Source organism: Vulpes lagopus, chromosome 3, assembly GCF_018345385.1.
Source record: "Vulpes lagopus strain Blue_001 chromosome 3, ASM1834538v1, whole genome shotgun sequence".
Taxonomy (NCBI): Eukaryota; Metazoa; Chordata; class Mammalia; order Carnivora; family Canidae; genus Vulpes; species Vulpes lagopus.
In genome coordinates, this window is record NC_054826.1 from 44,794,756 (window position 1) to 44,815,218 (window position 20,463).

Sequence of the window (20,463 nt, forward strand, 5' to 3'; positions counted from 1 at the left end):
AATAGGGCAGGGTAGGGTAAGCTAATATAGGGTAGGGTAAGCTAGGCTAGGGTAGGGTAGGATGGGATAGAATAAAGGCACCATGACAGGTATAGCTAGCCTGGATCTGGGAGCTTTGGAAAGGCTTCCTGGAGATGACTTCTGAGTAGGGATTTGAAGGATAGGTTGAAGTTAAGCAGATGAAGAAGGAGAAAAAGAAAGACTGAACAGCTTTGACCTGGCCAAAGCCTGAAGTGGTTATTGAGATGGGCTGACATGAGAACCAGTTCACATAAGGTCTGTTAGCCAGGTTAAAGACTTCACGTTCTCCTTTGGAATCAATGGAAAGCTGTGGGAGTGTTTTGAGCAGTGTCCTGAAGAGAGAAATAGATGATAATGCAAGACTGGAGGTAGGGAGGCCAGTTAGGAGGCTTTCACAAGCATCTAGAGCAAAGATGAGGAGGCTTGGGCTAATGCAATGCAATTGGGAGTGGGAGCAGAGAGTAGATTCCAGAGATATTTAGGAGGAAGGACAGGTAGGACTTCTTATCATTAAGAGGAAAATCAGGCAAGACTTGGTTGTTACTGGACACGAAACATGAGAGAGGTGGTGGAGGGCAGGAGAGGGTGTTAAAAATGACTCCAAGGTTTTAGTCTTGGGCATTGAGGTACATAAAGGTCCCTTAATCAAGGGATCCGAGTTTGGGGGAGATGGGGTAAAGATATTTTCTTGAGTTTGAGATGCTTGTGAGTGAACAGATGGAGATATTCAGATGCAAGTTGGAGTTCAGGATTAGACTTCAGAGGGCTGGAGACGAAGATTCAGGAGTTATCGGAATATAAGGGTGTATTTGGATTGGGTTTTTTAAATCTCAAATTTCTGCTTCAAGTCTAATTTGTGTCAAGGCAAAAAACCTGCCTACTTGGTAGCTGTGTTGATGGTTTGTTTTTTGGGGTTTTTTAGCGGTTGAAATTCTGTGTGTAGAAGTCCTAGAAACTATACCATTTCCACCCTGCCAAAAGCATTGGAAGTCTGATAGAACCAGCCCAAAATATCACTGATGCCATTGAAAGTTCTCTTTTGATCTTTGAGAAGGAGACCCCTCTATCTTCTTATACCTCTCAGGAGAATTTATAGATAAAGCAGACTGAAATGAACTAGCACAACCTGACTGAACATTCATTCAGGCATCTACAATGTGCCTGACACAAGGCCAGTCTCTGTGACCCAACAGCAAACAAGGAACTCTTAGTTTGGGGTCTAGGGCAAGATTTCTCAATCTTGGCACTATTAACATTTGGGGCTGTATCATTGTTATGGGGACTGTCCCATGCATTGTAAGATATTGAACAGCAACCCTGACCGCTATGCACTGGATGTCAGTAGCATCCTCCCCAATTTGTGATAATCAAAAATGTCTCCAGACCTTGCCCAATGTTACCTTGAGGAATAAAAGGGAAATAACAAGCCTCACTTGAGAATCGTTAGTCTAGGGTCATGGTTGAACCTAAAGTCTTCAGACAGCCAGTTGTCCTGCTGTGCAAAGAACTAAAAGTGTGCCTTATCATAGTCTGTGCCAGTGATCTCAGAGATCAACATTCAAGGAAGTCAGCAGTGCTAGCCTGAAATCCAGAGAACTTCATATAAGAGATCTCTCGAACCCCCAAGGAGGAGCCCATAAACCCAATCCAACTTCAATTATAGGATCTTCTCCAGAGAAAAGTTGCCACCTGACACCTATTTGCCCCCCAGACTAATTACTTCCTGCATTCTGTTTTTCCTTAAGCAGAAGCTGGCCTTGCACTTTACAAACACAGCAAATCACCTCCTCAGAAGGCCACCAGCAGAATGAACTTGTGCCGGGGGTAGTTTGGGGTTGCCTAGCAACACCACGCACCTGCCGAGGCTACTTTCTTCCTCTTCAAGCTAAAAGCAAAGTCCTGTCCATTAATTCCCAGCTATCCTGAAACTTCTCAGAGATTTGCCAGCTTCCCACTGTTCATGTTTTCATCTTCTTCATATGATGTGGAGAAAACCTGCTACTATGGTCTGTTTATCTCACTGCAGTTGGTTGGGGGGAGAAAAAAATCAAAGAGAAAGAGAAGGGGGGGAGAAAAAGCTTCATTTCAATCTAAGAGCACAGATATTTTGAATGCATATCTCTGACTGACAAGCTAGTGTTCTTTGCAAATTTAAATTTTATATAGTAGACGTGGGTTTCCTACACAATGAGGCTTCTGTTGCGACTTTGGGTGTGATTTTAGTCAAACATAAGACCTCAAAGTGGCTAAATAACAAAGCACATATAATAGATGGCATGCTGAGCAAATGTTGCTAAGTTTGTCATTTAGTGTATTCCCTGTGATCCATTCAACCAAAACTCTACTGGTAGAAATTGTAAAGCTGGAGGTGGCTGGAGGTTGGAGACACACTCTTTTCCTTGAGAACCTCTGAAATGTCCCTTGGGCTTTTCCTACTGAGTTTCATTTTGCTCTTGTTGAAATGTTTATGGTATTTCTCTGAAACTGGGGATGACTTCTACTCCCTGAACACTCTCACAGTATGAACAAGGGGGATGTCACTGGTTCTCCAGAGCCATGGGGTCACCTCCTTGGTAAGAAGAGGAATGGAAATGTGAATCTTGGCAACTGGGATCTGTAAGGATAGGTGTGAATACCAGCAAGTCTTTCTTGAGGTGTGCAAACGCTTAGGCTTTGTTTGCATTTTGGATTTAGTGCTGGGCTACACAGCCAAAGAAAACAGGTTCTCTGGTAACAGTCTCCTGCTTTCCCCTCTCAAGACAGCTCCGCTTCTCTACAGAGACTTCCCCACATAGAACTCTTTCGCTTACCCTCTTTTCTCAGGGCCTAACCCTTACCACATTCTGGAAAGGGTGGGAGAGAACAAGCGTTCAAAAGTAAGATACCCTTAAATAAGTACATTTCAACTCACTTTTAAACCCTCCAGACCTTCCTTCCTGGGAGGAGTCCTTTACATTCCAACCACAGCCACATGCACAAATTAGGTTTATTGGCATTTTCATAAGGGGTACTCGAGAGAAGAGAAGAAAGATAGCAGGTGAAGGCCTCTGGAACACTGGAGAGAGAACTAAGGGGAATTGCATGCATGCTTTTGATTCTGAAGATTCAGGCCAGAATGGTTTCAAATCAGGTACCTCCATCATTGCAAATTTCTTCATCCCTCCACCACAACCCAGTCCACCTGCACTTTGTGTGGCTTAAAAAAATATGCAGAAAGAGCAGGAGATAGACATGGTAACAGAGGGGAAGATAGAATTAAAGATAGATATGCAGGGAAATTACTTTCTGAGGACAACTATATTAATGGTCATTTGGGGTCTATTTAAATGAAGTGAGAAGATATACCTAGATTGCACAACTCTAAATTTACTAGAAGTCACTGCATTGTGCACTTGAAACAGGTGAATTTTATGGTATGTAAATTATAGCTCAATAAAGCTGTTAAAGGAAAAATGAAAACATATCCAGAAATTCTTGCCAGCAAGTAGGTTTTGTGAGGGTGGTGACATCCTACCAATTCTGTACAGCTCTCTCCATCTTCTAGAGGATGACAGAGGCTCTGCTGGAGAGACTTTTGCACCCTGCTTTAGTGCCCCCCGCTACCTTTTCTCTTCTTCCCTCCCCCAGGTCACAGGGGCCCCAGCTCAGGCCAGAAAGCTGGTAGCTACAGTTGTTTTAGGTGCTAGAGCAATAGGGAATTAGGCAGGTTGCTGATTTCATACTTATACTCACCCCCCCCCAAAAAAGAGGAAAGAAAGAAAAGGCTACCACAAAATAAGAATTACTCGAACACCACCTCATTCCTCCTACACATACACATTCTTCTTTTTCCTCATTCATGGTACTAAGTACCTGCTTCTTCCGTGGCCATCAGACTTGGCAGTATCTTTAAATCATGCAATAAATAAGTTGAGTGATAAACAACCAACATTTTAAAGTGCCCCTTAAAACTAAATATTGCAAAAATATGAAAATAGCCCAGCAGAACCATCCAGTTCTTAGTCATAAGAAGCTTGTGATAATCACATATAAACATATTCTTAAAATTCTGAAAGACAGAGGGCACTTTGCCTCTGTCCTGGGTTGATAGGGAATATTCTGTCTCCCACAGAAAGGTAGTTCTGAAGAAAAAAAAAGAAAGAAAGAAAGAGAAAAAAACTATTTTTTTTGAGGTAACCTCAATCTTGAGCTACTAGCTGGAAATTACATCCTACCTAAGCTTGTAAACTCAGAGCTGGTTTAGTTTTCTGGAATATTCCCCACTTTGGGAAGGTTGCCTCAGATCCCTTCACACAGGTCAGTGTCATTGGGGATCCCCTGCATCTGGGACCCCACTGTGTCTTGCAACTGCATGCATTGCCTGCTTCCCCGACTCTTTCTAAGGCAGGCACGGGCCTCACTCTGAGGCTGGCCCAGTGGCTGCCCTGCGGCCTTGCTCCCCCTTTGCATGGCTCCCCTGCTGCCCCAGCGCGGCCTCACGCCCCTCCTTCTCATCCTCTCCATTTCTCCAACCAGATGGCTGCCCCGATTTGTGCAACGGCAACGGGAGATGCACACTGGGTCAGAACAGCTGGCAGTGTGTCTGCCAGACCGGCTGGAGAGGGCCCGGATGCAACGTTGCCATGGAAACCTCCTGTGCTGATAACAAGGATAATGAGGGAGGTGAGCAAGCGTCTTCTCATTCCCAGCCCCTCAAGAGCAGAGCATTGTGTATACTTCCAGTCATGAGTCATTTTTCCTGAAAGACCTCCCCTATACTATTGTCAAGTGCTGTTGTAACATTTCTTTTGAAGCAAATGCAGCAGAGAACGGGCCTCGTTGGGCCAGTGGGGGTTCCTGGAGATGAGAGCTGGAGGCACTGGGGTTTGATGCTGGCTTTGGATTCTCAAGTGCACACCACCACAGAGAGGTGGCTGGGCCCTGGCTCTGCCTTTGGGTGCCCCTTCCTGCCTGAGCCTTCGGGGCCGGGAATTACAAACAAATCGATGGCGATGATTACAGTGTGCGTTTCATGCTGCACTCAGCCATCTCAGGCAATCTCCTCATCCCTACAACCCTTTGAGATGTTACTTTTACAAACAAGGAAACGGGCTTAGACCACAGTTTAAGTAACTTTTTTAAGATAAATCGACCACCAATAATAGTAAAATTGAGACCCAAACGCAGAGTCCCAGTTTGAATCGGACTCCAAAGTCCCAGTCCCAGTGGCTGGCAAACTAGATAGCCTGTTGACCACATCCAATCCACAGCCTGGTCTTATATGAGCTAAAAAACGGTTACATTTCTAAAGTTTGCCGGGAGTATCTAAAGAATGGCAGTATTTCAAGACCTGTGAAACTGTGTGGCATTCAAAATTCAGTGTTTACTGACAAAGTTTTATTGGAACATAACGATGCCTATCGGTTTATGTTTCACCCTCAAAGACAGCATTGAGTAGTTGGACAGAGACCACATGGCTGATAAAACCTAAAATATTTACTCTCTGACCCTTTATAGGATATTTGGCAATCCCGGTTCTGAACCTCTGAACTGAATGTTCTGCATTATTCCCTGGTGGACCGCTAAGATTCTGGGACTAAATGGGGTTAAAGTAGCATACGGGCTGTGTGGTTTCCTTAAGAGTATGGAACAGTGCTCCATAAACATTAGTACAGGTGTGTGACCTATTCCCGCCAAAATTACTAACTGGTCAGAATTCCCTTAGAGCAGAAGTTGTTTCAGGGTGTTTCAAGAGGATCCATGCATCCAACTATATGACTTAATAAAAATGTGTCTAGTCCCACTTTGTCAATCCTTGTGCTCTGAGATTATCAGCTCCTGTCCTCAAAGGCCCCAGATGGTCAGTTTAGGTAGTGTCCAGAAAGGGGCGCAATCCATTCAGGGTGATGGATCAAAGTATTAGATATTCTATTTTCATTTTTCCTCATCCTCTAAAAAAACACTTGCAATTTCCATAATCTATTATTGCTGTTATACTTATATATAATATATAAATAAGCGAATGTTCATATAATGATAGTAGTACAACAATCAAAAAAGTTTAAAGACCTGGTGTAATTTACAGAGCTCCCACACATTCATTTAGCTTCCTGAAACAGAGCCAACATAGAAGCCACTTTAATTCATTTTTGAATGAAGTGAGGCATAACTGCATATATCTATACATTTTTTTTTCTGAGAAAGACAGTCAAAATCGCATTACTTCTCCTGATAAGGTTCAGTTTTTGCCTCTGTTCCCTGGCGATTTCACCTAGCAAAGTGGTTGCTTACAGATCAGTTCCTTCCTCTTCCAGAAATGAGCTGCTGTCCTGGTTCCCTCTGCCACTGCAGGCGTCAGCAGCTGAAAGCATAACAAATGGTTGGAATGCTGCATATAGGGGAGGGGAGCTGACTCAGTCTCCTCAATATGCTCTGCACCATCTCCATCCCTCTCTACCAGCCCTATCCCTGATGGCAGCTCTTTTCAGAAGAAAACCAAATTTCTGACATAGTAGAACTAGAGGAGGCATGGTAGGTGCTACTGGTCCTAGCCTGAGGACTGCAGTATAGGTACACACAGTTCAGGGTCCCTCCTGGTGGGCAGAGGCAGAGCAGGGAAGGGAAGGCACAAAAGCAAATGAGGCAGTGATTATGCTAAAGACAATAATGGCCTTGTTATGGGAACTATTAAAGCGAACCTCCCAAGGAAGTAATTAGCCACTAGGAAAAAAAAAGAAAAAAGAAAAAAAGGCTCTGCACAGTGTTTATAAAAAGAAACTCCCAGTTAATTCAGAGTTGCTTATGTCAGGTGAGAGAGGTAGACACGGATTGTCTCTCACCTGGTGTAAGCAATTCACAATTAACTGAGTTCTTTTTTTGGAGGAGATTCCTCAGTGCAGAGTATCCTTTTTATGGTTAATTACTTCCCTAGGAGGTGTGCTAAGCACTTTGCTGTTTATTGATAAATATTAAAGTTGCTCCTCATCAGCTCCAGATCTAATCCGGCAGCACACTAATTATATCACTTTTTTTTTTTTTTTTTTTTTGGGTGGGGGTAAGAGTTCTGCCCCAGGCTCTTTCCTGCTTTGGGAGTTCTCAGGCAGGGCTGTGTGGTTTCTGAACCTGACAGTAGGTCAGAGGAGGCACCCAGGCAGAGCATGAATGTCAGCCCTGGGAGCAGCTGCAATGAACACATTTGTTATGAACCTCATGAATGGAGAAATAATAGAGTGCTCTTCCAAAGTGAGCGGAAGAGGCGCATCATGCTTTCATCTGGGAACGCTCTACGTTTAAAAAAAAAATCTCAGATTAAAGTGATAGATATTTTTTTTATTTTAAACTGAGATAGATATAGATACAAATATAGATAACAGATATTTGAAGCCCTTAACAGCCTTTTCCAACCTTGATTCCTCTGGGAGAGAATTAAGTCCTGGTGCTTTATGGCTACTAATAGTTCAGAAACTTTAGCTTACAGCAAAACCACCTGGAGGGCTTGATTAAACAGAGATTGCTAAACCTTTTCCCCCAGAATTTTAGATTCCAAAGGCGTGGGGTGGGATGCAAGAATTTTAATTTCAAGTAAATTTACAGGTTTGGACATTTTTGCCTCCATGCTGAGGCAGGTTCTCTTTGAGAACCACAGTCCTAAAACATTCATTATATGGAATGAATTCACTTTTCTCCTATGCATCTAGAACAGTGCTAGCTAAGTGCCTTCCTTAAAAGACTTAAAAGACCTGAGAAAATTTTCACTCAAACATTTTCTGTATTCTGCTGTGCCTGTATGAGAAGCCCTGTTGGAAAAGCTGCCTATGACTATCCCCCAAAACAGTTTATACCAGTTCCCTACCTTCTTAATCGCATCCCTTTCAAAGTTTCCCAACACCCCCTAGCCATGTGACCACTAATATCAGGAAGCAATGGCTGATTCTGAAGGGGCAGGTTCTCCCTGCCATTGCTTCTACTAAGCAGTAGAAACAGTTCAGACAGACATGCCAGTAAGCAGACTGTCTTTTTAATAGTGAAAGATCTTCACTTGAACTGCTCACCCCAATTTGAAAAAGAAGAGACTCAAAGAAATATTTTTGCTTACAGAAGACAAATACCAGCTCATTAAAGTCTGAGAATACACACAACATGTGCATCAAGTGACAGGCAGATAATATTTAATTATCACCACCAAGACAGAGGTGTGAGATTTTTAGTTCATCACAGCCAGGGGTAGGAGAAAGGGTGTAGATTTCCTCTAAAAGTGGGAACCTCGAGGTGGGGAAGCGTTGTTAGACTGTCTGGCCTGGAAACACAGGGCTTACTCCTTCCCCACACCCCTTTATCAGCCAGAACTTAGAGTCAGGAGCCCCAGCCCTCTGTCTGTACAAGCCCTGCTCCCAACATTTCAAGCCAGCCTGGGAGTCTGTCTGAAATGCCCATGGAATCCTATCAGATGCCCTCTCCAGTCTGTAGGTGGAGGCCTGGAGTGGAGTAGGGAGGAACCTTTCTAAGCTGAGCTTGTCCACAGACAGTAGCGCATCACATCCTGCCTTACTGTGTTAGCAAGCTATCCGTGTCTCCCTCCGTTACATTGACACAGCGCTCAAAGTCGGATTCTTGTTCCTTCTCATGTCACTTCGCTGGTTGCTCATGTGACACTGTCACATCGTGACAGTTAAGAGCCTGGGCTCGTGAAGCAGTCTTTGTGTCCCACTTCTACAAGTAACTTGACTCCTCAAAGTTTCAGTTTTCTTGTCTGTGAAATAGGCATAATAATGCCAGCTCCATGAGCAGGTGTGAAGTTTCACTGACAAAACATATGCAATATGTTTTACTAGGTGCCTGGTTCGTGGGATGCCCTCACGTGCTGGTTGCTGCCAGTTTTAATGTTATTAGCAATGTTGCTATCATTTCTAGAACAGAGGCTGAGTCCACATAGATGGAGCCCAACCAGTGACTTTCCCATCGTCCATAACCACTGAGGTTCTAACCAGTGCGTATCAAATTTCAGCATTGCATAACCACCCTGGAGAGCTTGTTTAAAATTTAGATTAGATTTCTAGGCCCCTACCTTTGAGATTCTGATTTATCTAGTCAAATATGGGACCTAAGAAACTGCATTTTTATTGAGCACCTCAAAGGATTCTGATACAAGTGGTCTGCAGACCACATTTTGAGGAAAACTTGTTTAAATAATGGTTTCCCACTGAGTAGGCTGACCCAGCTCAATGCCTAGTGCCCACACACCTAGCCCCTACTGCTAAGATTCCCAAAACACAAGGGAGAGAAGTAAAGTGAAGAGAGGGGAATTTTAGGTTAAGAAGAAATAAGTAATTGAAAACGTATGAACACGTTCTCATGTTTAGTTTCTCAGTTAATAATTTGAGTGTGCTTTGAGAAGTGTTCTCCATTCCTGGATGGAGAGGTGACCAATATTCACTTCAAGATTTAAAAAAACCTTTAATTCTATCATCAGGGTGTGCATCCTCCATCCATCCATCCCCTAGCTATTCATTTGTGGTCTAACAAACAAACGCTCATTGAGGGTTTGCTAATGTTGGACTTTGGAAATACTAGGCCAAATATGATAAGTGTCCACAAAGAGCTCATATCCATCTCAAAAGATAAGATGCATAAACACATTATTATAATTATTGCAGCCAGGGTTGACAGGGTGGAAGACCCTCCTTCGGTGGTAACATAGAGAGGCGATGGTCATGGAGTGTGGGTATTGGCCACAGGACAGGAAGCCCATTGCCATGTTGAACCCCATGTCTTCAGTACCATCTCCTGGGAGAGTCCTCAAAGCCACCGATCTGTGTGGTCAGGAACCCCTGATGGGGGCTCTTCCACCCGCCAGCATCTTCTACAGTTCTTTCCCTCCATTAAGACTTCCATACAGTATTTCCCAGCCCACCTCTATCTGCAAAGTTTGGTTCCTTGTTTTGCTCCAAAGGAGGCTGCCTTGGGTTAAGAGATGTGGATGCTGGCCTGAGTTCCAGGCGCTCCAGCCAGGTCTAAATGAGGAGAAATAACACTGGAGTCTGTCCAAAGCACTTGGAACAGATGAAGCCCACCCCTTGCCCATGGCCTCCTCCCCCTTTCCCCATCCCATAACCATCCAAATTGGTTTGACATGATTCAGGGATGCTATTCCGGCATTTATCTCAATTGTTAATTAATAACACCTTGTCTGTGCATTTAGCAGCGCCAAGCTCAGGACTTCAGGGACTCTGGAAGAGTTATAGTTCTCAAGTCCAAATAGTCCCATTTCTTTATCCAATGAGAGATAAAGCTTGGTGAACCCATTGTAAATGCCTTGATTAATGTGTGCAAATCATGTTGATGGATTGGTTGGGTGGGGGACAGCTTAGAAGTACAACATTGCTCTATTAATTGGGTTGGATGAGGATTCCCCTTGCAGTCCAAAGACCTGTGGCAAATGTAGCTGGAGCCATAAACAGAGTCCCCAATTAGCTCCCAGAGAGGAAAGCAATATATCTAATGCTTACAAGGGAAATGTGGCCTTGAGGCCACTGCCAGCTGGCCAGGCACTGGGTCTCTCTTCCTTGGGAGGGAAACAGAACTAACCCCCAACTGAGGACCACATGGCAATGGGGGGGCTGAAATTATTCTGAATCTTCCAGTATAAATAAGATCTTTGACCTCTGGGAACCTATTTGACTAGAGAATCTTCTGTTTAGGAAACTGAGGGTTGGGACACAGTTTTCTAATGAGGTTTTAAAAAGAAAAAAGAAAAAAGGTAGAATCCATTCTTTATCGCATATAAAAACTACAGTCAGTGAGATTTTTGAGAGCTTACATGCACTGAGCCCTGTTCTGAGCTTTGTAGGCATCTGGGTAATGGGATGGGCAACCAACGGGTGGGCATCTCTGCTGCTGCTCCCACACCATGCTTTCTGTTCCTCCACACAGCGGCCTGAGTGATAGTTCTGAATTGTAAATCAGATCATGCCATGCCCTCAAAGGGCTTCTCATGTAGATAAAATCAAAATCAGGGATTCCTGGGTGGCTCAGTGGTAGAGCATCTGCCTTTGGCTTAGGGCGTGATCCTGGGCTACCGGGATCGAGTCCCACATTAGACTCCCTACAGGGAACCTGCTTCTCCCTCTACCTATGCCTCTGCCTCTCTCTCTGTGTCTTTCATGAATACATGAATAAAATCCCTTAAAAGAAAAAGTCAAAATCAAATGTTTCACCTTCACCTGGAGGGACTTCTGTGATGTGCCCTTTCCTCCTCTCTCGCCCATCCCCCACCGCCCTCCACAGCAGCTCTGCTTGCTGTACCCTCTTCTGCCCGCCCCTCATCCTGTCATGCCGAGCTGAGTCGTACGTCAGGGCCTTTGCTGATCCAGGGCCAGAAACCCTCTGACCTGGGCATTTGGCATGACTGGCAGCCATTTTCTGTTCCCAGCTCAAGCGTCACCTCCCCAAAGAGGCCTGTCTTGACCTATCTGTCTCTCCCCCCATCACCCCATGGTATTTCCTTCACAACAAATGTCACACTCCTAAATTATCCCATCTATATCTTCCTAGCATGCTGTCTGTGTCTTCACAGCAGAAACAGAAGTTCTGTGAATCTCTTTATAATTTTCCCATATCATAGATAAGGATACAGAGGGTAGAGAAGGTAATATTCAAAATAGGCTTCCAGCTAACCACTGTGATAGACCACTTTGGTACTTTAAAGGCAGAAGCTCATTTCTTCTCAAATGCTGACTAAATTTGGAGACTGTTTCTGAAGAAGGTTCAAACAAGTACAGAATTGTTGTAAAGAGACCTCAGGAAAAGTCACCTCAAACATAGAACTTGCCCACCGAAGGCCTTCTCACAGTAAATGTATTTGACCATGGAATTTGTTGGAAGGAAAAAAAGGTATTTAAAGTTCATGAGTTTACTTAATATCATACCTTCAGTCTTTTCTAATCAAGTTTTTAGTAGTTTAAATGATTATTAAGTGTCTCTTAAGGGATTATATTTTTCCCTGATTAGATGACAAATCAACTATTCATCATAAAATGGTGATTAAAATGCATAATTTGCAAAAAAATGTTAATAATTTAAATCACTTATTTTAGGGAATTAAAGGATCAAAACACAGATTTAACTGGTGGGCAAAGAGGTAACATTTATATCCTTATGTTGGCTTCACATATTTTTTGCATTGGCCAGAGAAACTGCCTAGATTATAGCAAGCTCCCTCTTGGTTCCTGTGACCAGTATTTGAATAAAGGCTCAAGGGCCCTGGTGCCAGGATTAGTTCTTTTGCACCCCCCAGTCCTCCCCTCAGCCCAGACCAGTTCTCTACCAGGGACAACTTTACTCTCCCAGGGACATTTGGCAACATCATGAGACATTTTATGAAGGAGGGAGGAAGGAAAGAAGCAGGGAAGGAGGAAGAAAGGAGATGCTACTGGCATCTAGTGGGTAAAGGCCCAGGATGCTGCTAAAACTCCCAAATACACAGGATAGCCCCCACAACAAAGAATGATTGGGCTCAAAATATCAATAATGCCAAGGCTGAGAAATCTGGTGCAGGTATTAACATCTCCTAGAGACATATCAGAGGAGTCCAGACAGTTCCAGAACAGGGAGTGTCTTTGACTTGATGTCAGAGGCCTGATGCATGGAGCACTTACTAAGACTTTACCCACATTGCCCAAATAAATCATGACAATAGCCCACAAGAGCCCTAAGAGCCTCTTAACATCCTTTACATAGAGGCAGATACTAAGGGCCAGAGAAGCAGAGTGGCTTACCCAGGCCCCAGAGCTAAAATGTAGCCATGCCAGGACTTAGAACCCAAGTCAAGAGCCTTCCTTGTGCACCCCTCACAGCAGGTGACTATTGTGTCCAGGATCGGAGCAGGGCAATCTGTGAGTGCTTAACACCCTTAACCCCCCAGAAACACAAATTCTGCAACATTCTGAAAAACAGCATTGGCGTTAGCTTTTTTCCCCCCAGTTTTGGATTTGGAATGCATTTTTGCCACAAAGTGCTTATGCACAGGAATGCCAGGATACAAGCAGGGGAAAGTGGAGCAGTTGGACTTTAAATAGCTAGACACTCTCTGCAGCACAGCCAGAGCAGCTGCCCAAGGTCTGTGCTCTTTTCTTTGACTTTCCATCTTCTCAGCCAAGAGCTCTGGGGGATTGGACAGGAGCCAGAGCTATGTGGCCAAATGTGAATCCAAGGAAAACTGCAAGGTGTGCCCCAAAGCTCTGTGTGCAGTGCCTGACTCCCTCCCCCAGCACAATGAAGACCAAACCTTTCCAGGGAGGATTCCCTCATCTTCCTGAGCTCAAGGTGCTTCATCATTGATCTGCCAATCCCGTTTCCCAGAACTCTGCGACCACACACACTGAGGGACACTGCCTCTTTGATTCACAGGGTTTGTGGAGTCTGGGAATGTGAGATGCAGAAAGACTAAAATGTGGAGTCCCCAGCAGGTCTAAAACCCAGAGAGGGGAAATAACTTCTTCGAGGGCAAACAACAGGGTAGGGCGGATCTGGGTCAGAGGCCGAATTTCCTGGCTCTAAAATCTGGTACATTTTCTCTATGGCATGATGCTCCTACAAGGACCCAGTCACCCTCAAGAGAATGTGTGCCTGGTGAAATTGGTCTGAGACCTAGCAACTAGACTAGGATGAGTCCAGGCACCTTTGCACCCAAGAGTGAGCACCTTCTTTAATTGTGACCCCAGGCCAGCCTCCCTCACCTATCTCTAGCCCTGGCCCTGTTCGCACCTCTTGTCACAGATGGTGGTGAGAGCAAACACTACCTCTGCCCCCACCAGTCACATGCGTACACCCAGCCAGGCCACCAGAATGAAGGAGACTCCGATTCTGCAATAGAGAATCCAAGGTCTGCTGAGGGTGTGACACAAATGTGAAATCAGCCGCTACAAAGCTACATACTAAGGGTTCAGGTTAGAATGAGGCCAAGGAGCTTCCAAAACAGGAAAAACTCGAATTTTGAAAGCTACAGAGGACTTAGATCGGGAACGCAGGGAAAGCATTGTGAGCAAAGAGATGGCAAAGGTGCAGAGGATAAGGGACAGCCGTGTGTACTCAGAGACCTCTGGGAAGATTGACAGAGAGTTGAAGGAGGGTGAGGCTGGGGAAGCGGGTCTGGACAGAGAGAGCCAGGCCGCGCCTGCTGCACCAGGCAGAGGGAAGCTTACCCCAAGTATTTGCTTTGCCTTCCTGCATTTAGCATCTTGGTCTCAAAACTGCAACCACACCTCTTCCCTCAGACAGAAGGCTGATATATCTGCTTGGGTTATTCCTAAACACATATGCTTGCAGCAGAGAAGAAAGAGTGGGCTTTCTCTATGTTTCTTCCTCGAATGTGTGCATCCTTTCACTGCAAGGGGAGGAGACAGCCTGGCAGGGTGGTAAAGAGGCTTTGAGGCTAGGAGCTCTGGGTTCACGTCCTGGTTCCACCACTGTTTCAGTGTGTCTGGGAGCCAGCTGATCTATGTCTGTAAGCCTCACTTTTGTCATCTGTAAGGTGGGACTAATGCTAGTTGCCACCTCATAGGATATTGGGAGCTCAGATGAGTTCATACATGGAAAATACTTAGTACAATGGTTCTCTTAGGTCAGCGAGCATCAGAATCACCAGGAAGATGTTAATGCATAGGTCACTGGGCCCAAATCACAAGTTTCTGGTATAGTAGGTCTGGTGCAGGGCCATGCATTTCTAAGGGATATGTGTTTCTAACAAGGACTCAGGTGACACTGACACTTTGGGAATCACTGATATGACACAATAGGTGCAGTTTGGGGGGGGATCCCAAGTGCCGAGAGAGTGATTCCTCCAAGTGTGGCATCCCTGGGCCACCTGAAGGGGAGGACATGCCAAAAACCTTTGCATCCCAAGGCAGGGGCAACTTGGTTGGCATATGAAGCCCAGGTGTGTCACTGTACTCACTGAAACCCCTGCCACAGCGATGTGGCTATGGAGAGGGGCTCAGGGCCCCAATCCCAGGATCTGTTCCCCTCCCCCCTTCCAAGAACACTGGAGTAAAGGACAGATGTGGGACGAGCATCTAGAAGAGAGTACACGGTAGCTGGCCCTGGCTTCTCACCCTTGTGACTTCCTGGGGCTTCTCCCATTCCCCTTCATGCCCGAAGTTGATGCTGTGCCCTTTTCTGCTGGGGCTTGCAGGCTCTTGGGTCAGGCAGATTTTTGTAAGTTCTGACTCCAGCTCTTACTTGTTGTACTTACCTGTGCAAAGCACCTGACCTATCCGAGCCTCTGTTTCCTCAGCTGTAAACTGGGAACAGCAATACCAACCTCGCAGGCCTTTTGTGAGGTTTGACTAGCAAGTTCATAGGAAGTGCCTAAATGCCAATTGATTTAAATGACAGGTCCAATTGTTAGTATCTCCCTGTGTAATGTGACTTCAGAGACTCTAAACATACATACTGTTCCCAATCAAAAGCTCATTATATAGCATATCAAAATCAGAAATCCATCTTTGGGTTCCTGTTCTAGTGTACAATCCCCCTCAATCCCATACCCACTCATGCTGGACTGAGTGTATTTTCCCTCAGATATCACAACCCAGTGATCTGGGTGGCTCACTGACATGTCTAGCCTGCATAGGGTTAAAAAAAAAAGTCTTTGAGTTAGCTGCTGCCATTTAACAATAGAGGATTCCGGGATCCCTGGGTGGCGCAGCGGTTTGGCGCCTGCCTTTGGCCCAGGGCGCGATCCTGGAGACCCGGGATCGAATCCCACGTCGGGCTCCCGGTGCATGGAGCCTGCTTCTCCCTCTGCCTGTGTCTCTGCCTCTCTCTCTCTCTCTCTCTCTGTGCGACTATCATAAATAAATAAATAAATAAATAAATAAATAAATAAATAAATAAAAATTTAAAAAAAAAAAAAAAAAAAACAATAGAGGATTCCATTTAACCAACAAAAAAACTGAAAAGCTAGAGAGTAGTTTGTCCAAAGTCAGCAGTGAAGTGCTGGGATTGGAGCTGGTTCTCCTAATTCTAAAAGTCTTACTTGTTCTCCTCCCAGACCTGTTTTCCTGAAAGTAGTTGTATATCGGGTTTGCCAGAGAGTCCAAAGCTGTTGGGATCTGGGACAGGGAAGGGGAAGGGGAACCCACAGAGAAAGGGGCGCTATAGTCACGGGGGCAAGCTTCTCCTACTCTTACTTCTGCTATGCTTACTCATAAAGCACATGGTTCAGGAATCAGAGCCAGGGAGAAATTTCCAGCCCACGGGGGCCTACCACCCAAAGCACCCTCTGATGTACCGCACTTCCAGCTACCACGTGGTCTGCTGCAGTGGTCATTCCAAATCTCTCACATGACACCTTTGTCTGTGAGTGTTGCTGCACAGATTGCATGTGCACCTTTGTCCCATTCCCCCTCACACCCAAAGTTGGTGCCGTGCATTTTTTCCCCAACCATTAAGACCGTGGTTTCTTAATATCCTTCCATCTCCACCCAATCATGCATCCAATTTCACTGGGCTGGACCACTGGGTCTCTAGCTTCTAGACTATTCTATACAAAACAATCAGAAGAATCCTTTTATTTTTATGTTTATTTTTTTAGCTGGACCCATGACTGGAAAAATAACTGTTTTTTTGGCGTGTGGGCCGATGTCTCATCTCAGAACTTCTGGAATTGCTTCTTGGTGCTGGTGGCCTTGGTGATCTGGAGCATGTTGAAGTGCGCAGTGTTGCTCAAGGGTTAGCACTCACCCAGTGGGACAGTGTCACCAATCTGGACATCCCATAAGCAGATGGATGGGGCACAGACATGTTCTAGTGGCATTTCTTGAATTGGTTATACTTTCAGATGTAGGGGAGGTAGTCTCAGTCGGTGACAGTGGTCTTCTGCATCTTCATCTTGGTCACCACATCAGACAGATCCACCCTCTGATGGATGCATGATCAGTAAAGAGGTATTTCTTGTCCAAATAGTTGCTCTCAGTTGGCTTCCTTGTTTTATAGTATTGTGGTACCTTCTCCTGGCCAGTTTCTCCAAGCCCCTCTTCTTATTTTAAAAGATGACTGACTGCTTTTGGTAGGCATGCTCAATCTGTATGACCATCATCTCCCTGGCTGCCTGAAAAAAGGAGAAGAATCCCTTTAAAAGTCAGATCAAAAAAATAAAAATAAAAATAAATAAAAGTCAGATCATATGATGCCCCTGTGCAAACCTTCCCTGGGCATTACATCTCCCACAGAATGGCATCCAGGTCACAACCACGGCTTCCATTGCTCTGCATTAGTGGGCTCTTCCTTCCACTCAGCACTTACATCTTCCTCTACTCATCTCCATCATCCATCCCAACATTCACCAACTTGTTGTTCCTACTCTCAAGATACTTTCCCACCCTGGGCCTTTGCACCTGCTGTTCCCTCTGCCCAGAATGTTCTTCCTCCAGAGGTTTCCACGACTTGTTTCCTCATCTCATTCAGGTTTCTCCCCAAATGTCACTTCTGGGAAGGCTTCCCTACCCTGCCTCCATCTAAAGCAGCAACCCCCCTCCTCCGTCACTCTCCCAGCCTTTACTCTGCCTTACTTTTCTTTAGAACACTATCACTTCCTCAAAGTCATACATTTCTTTGTTAATTGTCTGTTTCCCCTCTAGAATCTAGATTCCTAACTGCAGGGTCCCTCTCTATCTTGGTCAACTCATTATTCAATGAATTGAATGAATAAAAGTTTTAATGAGAAGTCTCTAGGATAGAAAGCAGTTGTCTTTTACTCAGTACATTATTTTAGTATGAATACATTTTCATTTTAGAATTAAAAAAACATATCCATACAATGACACCCAAATCACTATATACCATTCATACCATTTTATTAATGCAAAGAAAATCTAAGTGTAAGATATATTATTTCTTTCCAATAGGAGGTGAACACATGGTTATACTGCTCTTCATCTCTGTTGTCAACTTGGCTCACCCTGTACATGGACTTCCTTTGGGTTGGTGGCAGTAGGTATGCAGGCTCTATAGTCCTTCTCTGAGACAAGAGGAAAGGCAGGGGCTGCTGAGAATCACATTGAGTGAAGCCGGATCTCTCAAACCATGGCCAGCCTCATAAGGCACAGAGTGGTAAGAGAGATCAGCAAATCTGAGGCTGGGCCAGCTGTGTGCAAATCCCAGCTCTGCCACTCATGAACAGCTGCCCAACCTTGTCAAAGGGCTCTCCATCTGTAAAGCCAGAGTAAACAGATGGTTTTGCACAAGGCTTGTTTAATCCTTCACGAAGTCCCTATTAAACTAGTATTATTATCATTTCCACTTTATTGATGAGAAAACTGAGGCTCAGAGAGGTAAGCTAATTAGCCAAAGGCCACACAGCCAGTATGTTGCAAACCTCCAGATCCTATGATGTTGATTGGTAGTCCAAAACTGGCTCCTAGTCCCTACACCATACAGTGGATGTGAAGATGAAATGAGGCGATCCCTAGGGAGTGCTAAGCATAATACCTGAAACATGGCAAGAGCCACGTTTAGGAATTAGTACTTCTCATTTTCCTAATCCAACCAGAAGCTTGCATGATAGTTGAGTCTGGTCCTTTCTCCCACTTGGCAGCCTGGGGTGCTTCTTTATGCACCAGGAGGACAGGCATCATGCCCTCTGCTAATTCTCTCAGCTCAGGGGCCAGTCCTCCCACCTCCCCCCAGGAGACAAGGTCTCTCCTCAGGTGGAAAGTAACCGTTCTGCTTTGTTGCTTGGAGATGTCGGTGGTGACAGCCCTTTCCTTTCTGAGGGGCCCAGCAGGTCACTGTCTGGCACCCCACCAGTCCGCCACCCCCTGCTGGGCTGGCTTCTGTCTGACCTGTCAGTGGGCTCTCTGAAAGGGAGGTTGATGAGGGGCACAGGAGAGGGGCCAGGAACAGCAGGCAGAGGGTGAGCATTTGGGGACATTGGGGGCTGAGATCAGAGACCTTTGCTCTCTCTTGCCAGTAGTTTTTGTAACAGAACAGCGGGGAGACGGCAGCAGCCAGGAGAGAAATCCCTCAGGTATAAAAAACATGGCCCTAGGCTAACAAGGGTGAGGCTGTGCCAGAGAGGCCTGTCAGGGAATGTCCGAGGTGGGCAAACTCTCATCAAGTGAGATCATTATTCCTGGAGGCTCTGTCCGGGTTGAGGAGAAGCAGCTGAAGAGGGGGGCGGGGGGACAGAAAGAGGTTGAGAGAAAGAACAGCAGCTAGGGAATGGAGATGTTTTCTGAAGCCTCAGCATTTCCTCTCCCATGTCCTACACTATTCACAGGCACCTCTATATAGCCAGGACTACTCACAGCCTCCTGTGAAGAATTGAGGACAGAAGCCAAGTGTAGGTTTTGGAGGTAGACAGCTGAAAGGTGACTCACTCCTCCATCGTTCACTAGCTGTGTGATTGTGAACAAGGCTCTTAACCTCTTTAAGCCTCAGTTTCTTCATCTGCAAAACAGAGATCATAGAAGCTATCTCAAAGTGTTCTTGTGAGTATAGGGGATGATGACTGGATACAAGGACGGGTACAAGGTGCAGGCTGCAAAAACACAGAGGAGCTTCAACGGCTGACTGAGAAACAGCCCTATAGTGGTCCTCCTGTCAGAAGTAGGAGCTGGGGCAGAGGGCTGGCGAAAACACTCTGCATCCCACTTTTTCAAAAACTAAATCTCCCTCCAATGTGTATTTAATTGTTCTTCTTCTGTTTGACATAGTCCTGCCTTAGGTGAAAGAGCTTAGTGCAAGCACTACTGTGTCATGGCAGCGGGCACAGCGGCTCCTGTGTGTTGGCCATTCAGAATGTTCTACTGTAACAGACTTTACAGGGCAGCTTCATATAGGATTTGGCTTCAGGGTACGGTGAACTCAGTCAAAACATAGCCCAACATGTAGAAGCTGTCTGGTCTTAGGCAAGTTATTTCCTCTCTTTCTAAATCTCCAATTCCTCACCTGTAAACAATGGTGCTAATGATCCCTGGAATTCTGGTGGTGATTTAACAAAGGAATGCAGGTAAAGCACTTAGCACAGTGCCTGACATGTAGTAAGTTTTTGGGGTTTTGTTGTTTTTGTTTTGTGTTTTAGTTTTGGTTTTTTTGATAGAGCGAGAGAGCGCAAGCAGAGAGAGTTGCAGAGGGAGAGGGAGAAGCAGGCTCCCTGCTAGGCAGGAAGCCTGGACACATGGGGCTCCATCCCAGGACTCTGGGATAGTGACAAAGGCAGATGCTTAACCGACTGAGCCACCCAGACACCTATAGTAAGCTTTTCATAAATGCCATCCATTTGCTCTGATTAAACATGGTTACCATTAATGCTTCATTATCCTACCAACTCCCGAGATGTGTGACCTGTAACATAGGGTCTCTATGCTGAGATATGCTGGCTTTGGGAGGCCAGGGACAAGGGCTCTGAGCTGATGTGCTGGTAGTGATGATGTGGTTTGTGTTGCATTTAATCACCCCAAAGCA

At 45.3% G+C, this 20,463-nt stretch overlaps 1 protein-coding gene and 1 pseudogene across 22 annotated transcripts in view; one reads left to right on the forward strand and one right to left on the reverse strand.

Moving 5' to 3' along the window:
* TENM2 (teneurin transmembrane protein 2) overlaps positions 1 to 20,463 on the forward strand; it is a 3,550,639-nt gene that overhangs the window by 3,432,433 nt on the left and 97,743 nt on the right. For all 22 annotated transcript variants that reach the window (XM_041750467.1, XM_041750468.1, XM_041750477.1 and 19 more), the window contains one exon: positions 4,537 to 4,683. In XM_041750467.1, coding sequence (XP_041606401.1) covers positions 4,537 to 4,683 — 147 coding nt within the window. The remainder of the gene's footprint in view (positions 1 to 4,536; positions 4,684 to 20,463) is intronic.
* Positions 16,583 to 17,095, reverse strand: LOC121488160 (annotated as a pseudogene).